Here is a 5,980-nt window from a genome sequence, read left to right on the forward strand (position 1 = left end):
GCTGAAAATTTTTTTTATTCGGTTTTCAATTTCATTTTGGAAAAAGTTAAGAATTAACGAAAAAAATGGAAGAAATATATCTGGCGGAATATAATACAAAAAAAAATATATTCATAATGGTTGTTTTTGTTAATAACAAAAGAGTTTGAAAAAAAAAACTTTTCGCATTTTTCACTTTTCAAACAAAATTTTAAAATGTCAAACTTCAAATTCATAAGTGTGTGTGCAAATCGGTGTAAATCTGACTAAAAATGTGGAGTACATCAGGGGTACTCCGTAGTACTAAAATTACTTCGGAGTAATTTTTTTTTTACACTTTTGTGGCGTCAAAGAACACAAAACCTTCAAAAGTGCAAAAATAAGTACTAAAAGGGTACTCTCATTGGAGTGAAAGAAAATTACATGAGATTTATTAATGCGAGCATTGAAGCCATAATAGAAACTGTAGACTTTCTTATGGGAAGTTAGTTGTTACTAATGGGATTTTTTTACTCGAGTTTTCTAACTTTCTTTGATTTTCTGAATTTTAAAATAAGTTTTGGTTAGTCCTTTTCATTTTAGCCCTGCGTAAAACAACATAAGTTCTAAATTGATATGAATGGTTATAGAGAAAATAAACCAATCAATCAAAAACATAAACACGGTTACGAACACAACAACAAGAATCTAAAGTCAGATCAAAAATTTACAATATATGAGAAGAGAATTAATACAGTTAGTGAAAGAGTTCTCTTGTTTTCGTGTTCTTTTTAAAACAGCGCTAAAATCTTCAGCAAAATTAAAAAAAGGCTACCAACCGGCTAACACAAAATAGTGAGTCTTTTTAAGCGTATTCAATCATAATGTTTTAGTGCTCTAAACTCGAAAATAGTACCAAAAAAAAAAATGTTTGTATACTTACAAAGAAACCTATGTATACAAAACCATATAAAATTTTCTAAAATTTTTCGAAAAAAAACTTTTATGCCTTTTTAAGAAAATATCGATCTACATTAAAAACGAAATTAAAAATTCATCAATAAATTGATTTTTACTTGCTCTATAGGGCAAGTATTGGTTTCGTGTCGAAAAAAAAAATTGAGGTTTTAATCAAAACCAACATTACGATGATGGAGAATTCCAAAAAAGTGGGTCTCGCAATTCCGTCCGTGCGTCTGTACGTCTGCGCGTCTGTGCGGTTGTGCGTCCATCTGTACACATTTCCACAGCCTAAAGGTGGATGGATTTTCTTCAAATTTGGTACAGATGATTTTTATGGAATTCTGAAAGTTTGTTTTTTTTTTTGGCTCTAACGATTTTGATTAAACTTTGTATACGTAATATTTAAAGCAGTGGCAATAAAACTGCATTTTTATTTTTTCTCAAAAAAGTCAAATAACAAAATTTTTTTTCACTTAACATAATTTTGCAGTAAATGTCGGCTCTTCCCCAATATCAATTTTTTTTTAAATTTAGATCCAGCTTTTAAAATCTACAAGTAGACTAACATAAAAGTGCTTTGAGCTGCAAGAGCAAGTACGTGCGACCCCAGTCGTGCATTTTATTTGAAAAGTTTTGAAAAATAAAAAAAAAAATATATCACTGATCGAATCACGTTCTTTAAAACGGCGGATTTCAGCAGAGGGGTTGTACGCAGTCGTCCCGAAAACCAGGACTTAAGTTTTTTCAGCTTCTTTTATTATGTTCCACAAAACTCCTGCTTTTTGCTAATTTTACCGTACTAAAGAACTTTTATGATTTTAAGAATGTGACGCCCAATTGTATTTTGAAGATTTTGCGTTTGCGCAAGCCCCATGATATCATTTAATTAAATTAAACTCGATTTTAGTAATTTACTACAACGACTTTTCAAGTTCACCAATCTTTATAATAATGTATTAAATATATTTTTCTTTTTTCCAGATGAAGCAATCTTCATTGTTTGTTTTCCTTCTCTTATGGACATCATCTTACTCAGCTGCAGTTGATAATTCCACTTTATCAACAACAACTGCCAAACCCAAAATCGACTATGAAGCTAAAGCCTTAGATTTGGTAGAAAAAGCCAATCTTCACATGAACGATCATTATTTGAAACTTCGTGATCTATTTCTCAACTCGAATCGAAAATTTCATCACTTGAGTGCTGGTGCACCTCAAATTAATGAAATTCAAAATAATTATCGAATTTTTACCAACGAATTGGCATATAATTTAAGTATAATTCCATTGGCTGAAATTAAAAATGATATCCTTCGAAGACAAGTTAAAATTCTTGGCAAATTACAATTGAATGGTCTTGAGCATGATGACTATGAGAAATCTATGCATCTTCTCAGGGCGATGTTAGGATTGGGAACAGCGAAGAATGTTTGTCACTATCGGACTGCTGCAAATGTCTGCACTCGAATTGCTTATATGCCACAAATCCATGATATTGTCTCGAAGACACGAATTTTGGATGAATTGAATTACTATTGGACAAATTGGAGGAATGAAATTGGTGTCGAAGCTAGGACAAGATTTGTTGAATTTGTTTATTTCTTTCGAAAAGCTGCTGCTTATAATGGTAAGGACTTCCTGAATTAATTATTCGACCTTAACCCTAAATTTTCAGGGCACGTTTCACCTTCAAAGACCTGGTACCTTTATTATGAAGAAGATGATTTGTTAAAAGAACTCGAAGGAGTAATGTGGGACATAATGCCACTTTATGAAGAAATGCATGCTTTTATGAGGAATGTCCTACGAAAGAAATACGGTCAAACCATTATGTCTGATGACAGTCCAATTCCCCACAATCTTATGGAACAAGTTCTGCAGCATGCTTGGAAGGCTAAGAGCATTTTCAGTCCACCTTTCCCGGAGAAAAAACTCCCAGACATAAAGTCCAAAATGGACGAAGAAATTTCTACCCCAAAGAAGATCAATGAAGTCGCATCTGATTTCTTCGAGTCTCTGGGACTGAATCACTTTTCTTCGTAAGTTTTATATCTTTTTTGTTTTCACAGATGGTCCTTCGGAAGCTACATAAGCAAATTCTTACATTTTTAGACATTTCTGGGAAAAATATGCCCGCAAAATGTCTGACGAAGAAGCCGGAGATGATTGCAAAGCTGTTGTCTTTTATTTCCCACCTGACGTAGGTCTTCGCTATTGTCCACAAGTTGATTTCAAAAAATTACTTCAAATGCACGGTCACATGAGTGAGCTGCAATATAATTTGTACAAAGCTCATTTACCTGTAGGACTTGATCGTGAAGCTTGTCCAGGTTTTGGAAGTGCTATTGGAGAATCTGCTATTGTGGCAGCGGGAAGTCCAAGGCATTTGGAGAGATTGGGATTGATGGAGAATTATACTCTCGACAGTGAATTAACTATGAATCGGTTATTCCGATTGGTAAGTTGGAGAAATTACATTTCTTCGGTTTTTAATTGTTAAGGATTCTATTTTACAGGGTGTTCACACTTTGATATCAGTTCCAATGTATTTGGTGAATGAAAAATTCATTGTAGACTCAATTGAAGCTCGTATTCCTCCGGATGAATTAAATTGTGGTTATTGGAAGATAAGTGCTAAATATGCTGGGCTAGCTCCACCAGAAAAACGTTCGGAAGATCAATTTGATCCGAGTTACACTTTTTACAAAGGCTTGGATCCTAAAAGACCAAATACTGTGTAACTATTGAAGAATTTTTTTTTCAAAAGTGTTGTTATCAAGTTTTTTTTTAGAAAACTTATTTCTGAGATTCTTGGTTATCAGATCTATAAGGGACTTTGCATTATCACCAATCAGTATGTACCTGGAGATCCTACTCGTCCTTTACACAATTGTGATTATTATAAACAGGACGAAGCTGGAAAGCTACTAAAGTGAGTAAAATTCATTTAATAACCTGCAAGTTAAAACTAAAATATCATTTCGTCAAAACAGAAATCTAATGAAATTAGGTTCAACAAAACATTGGCGAGATGCAATGGAATTGGTTACCAAAGAAAGAAAATTAAATGGCAAAGCTATTATGGAGTATTATGAGCCATTGTATCATTGGCTGAAGGAGGAGAATAAGCGAAATAATGTACCAGTTGGATGGGATGCAAGTGCAACTAGTAAGTTCTGTTATTATGTTTTGTTTTTCATTTCTTTATAATGGATTTTAAAATAATCTTTTTTTACAGATTGTCAAGAAAAGGATTAAAGATGAGTTCTGACTGGAAGAAGTTATTAATTGAATGAAAATTAAAGTTTATTTTAATTAAATAAAAAGATTTATAGATTATATAAAGTTTATTCTGTTGAATAAAAAGTAAAGCCAAATTGGCTTAATTATAATGAAAAATAATTTTTCGAGGAATTTTCTTATCTTTTAAACATACAAAAAAAATTACGATCGAGCGATGAATAAAATTGTATTGTCTCAAAGGTAAAATAGGCATCTTAAAAATAAAAAAATGTTACACTCATGAAACTTGGCAAAAAGTTTGTTTTTACGATAAGAACTAAGGATAAAAAAGTCTATACAAGAAAGTTGGGTGAAAGGGTGTTTTTTTTTCGCAGACAAGGGGGAGGGGGTGAAAACAAAAGTGCTTGTTTTTTTGACTTCAACAGCTATACCTGTGACCGAAACCCATGTGAAAAATATGCTACACTGATGAAATGCGGTATGAAGGTTTTATATAAAGCAGGGAAAAAGGATTCATAAAGTTCTTAAAAATATTTTTGGTGAAAGGGTGTTTTTTTGATGGGTTAAGTTGTGTGTGAGAAGGGTGTCATAACAGCTGACATACATTTTGTAAATTTTTTAAACTTGGTGAAGAAGTTATGTTTATTGTAAGAACTAAGAATCAACAGAATCTACAAAATTATTTTGAGTTAAAGGGTGTTTTTTTTTTAAGAAATGATGGAATTAGTATCACAAAAACTGGGAAAAAATTGTTACACCAATGAAAATTCGTAAAAATGTATCATTTATAACAGAATCCAAATATTTTTGGTGAAAGGGTGTTTTTTTTTTTTTTGGGAAATATTAAAAATCCGCGATAAGTCCGATAATATTTTTTTTTTTTTACGTTAAATATGTTGTCTTTCTCATCGGAATAACGAATAAAACTAGTTTATACATTTTTTTGTGTGAAAATTTGTTTTTTTAGGTTTAGAGCAAATTATGTTTTTTTTTTTTGAAAAGTGAGTAATAATAGCAATAATTTTACTTTTGAGATTAGAAACAAGAATCTAATATGTCTATAAGAATATCATGGTTAAAAATGTTGTTTTTTTGAGTGAAAACAAAAATGATGGGTCACCCTAATAAAATTTGGTAAAAACGTTGAGTTAAGAATAGAAAGCAATAATAAAGAAAAAATTAAAAAAGGTGAAAGGGTGTTTTTTTCGAAGAGACAGTAAAATCTGTACAAACGTTCAATTTGTCATCAAAACCAAAAATAAAATGAATCACTGGTTTTTTGGACCAATGAATCTGTCTCTTCGATTAACACTATTAATATTGCAATTAACACTATTACAGCCAAACCACGATACAAATTGTTAGATATATAGAATTTCTTTCTAACCATTGCTTCGGCAATTCGAACTTCTTTTCCGTATCCATTAAAATATTAGTTTTTAGAAAATCCAACCGAGAAAATTGACAAAAACAATAATTGAATATTAAATTGAAGATTTAAAAATTGATTGATTACGACTTTTGATAAAAAAGAACAAAATCACTAAAATTTTAAATTTAATTTATAAATTAAAAAAAAAAATGCAAAGATCTTTCTAATTGTAAATATAAATGATCTCTAAGAATATAGACATTTAATTTTGGTTTAAAACTTGTGTTATTGACGTATTGGCTTGTTATCAATTTGCAAAGATTGGATTGGTATGAAATTTTTTGAAGTCAATTAGGTATGAATATAATATTGATTAAGTAGGGATTTGTTGATGGTTGGTTTCCCACATTGCAAAAGATAAATAATGTCAAAAAGTGGCATATT

The 5,980-nt window shown here is 30.9% G+C and overlaps 1 protein-coding gene and 1 long non-coding RNA gene across 2 annotated transcripts; both read left to right on the forward strand.

Moving 5' to 3' along the window:
- Window positions 1-594: 594 nt before the first annotated feature.
- LOC129910929 (angiotensin-converting enzyme) lies at window positions 595-3,662 on the forward strand. The gene is made up of 5 exons (XM_055988539.1): window positions 595-714; window positions 1,903-2,548; window positions 2,597-2,960; window positions 3,034-3,379; window positions 3,438-3,662. The coding sequence occupies exons 1-5, from the start codon at window positions 595-597 to the stop codon at window positions 3,660-3,662; spliced, it is 1,701 nt and encodes a 566-aa protein (XP_055844514.1).
- A 56-nt stretch (window positions 3,663-3,718) lies between these two features.
- On the forward strand, window positions 3,719-4,319 carry LOC129921037 (uncharacterized). Its single transcript, XR_008773452.1, has 3 exons — window positions 3,719-3,853; window positions 3,915-4,090; window positions 4,160-4,319. It is a non-coding gene; the product is annotated as an uncharacterized LOC129921037 (long non-coding RNA).
- Window positions 4,320-5,980: the final 1,661 nt, after the last annotated feature.

This window comes from Episyrphus balteatus, chromosome 1 (assembly GCF_945859705.1).
Source record: "Episyrphus balteatus chromosome 1, idEpiBalt1.1, whole genome shotgun sequence".
In the NCBI taxonomy this organism is placed as follows: domain Eukaryota; kingdom Metazoa; phylum Arthropoda; class Insecta; order Diptera; family Syrphidae; genus Episyrphus; species Episyrphus balteatus.

What these genes read in the sequence shown, in the direction of transcription:
- LOC129910929 (XM_055988539.1), top strand. Translation starts at nt 595, where the DNA reads ATGAATGGTTATAGAGAAAATAAACCAATCAATCAAAAACATAAACAC. An exon ending in AAAAGCTGCTGCTTATAATG is followed by an intron (nt 2,549 to 2,596) that starts GTAAGGACTTCC and finishes CTAAATTTTCAG; the next exon opens with GGCACGTTTCACCTTCAAAG. An exon ending in TGAATCGGTTATTCCGATTG is followed by an intron (nt 3,380 to 3,437) that starts GTAAGTTGGAGA and finishes TCTATTTTACAG; the next exon opens with GGTGTTCACACTTTGATATC.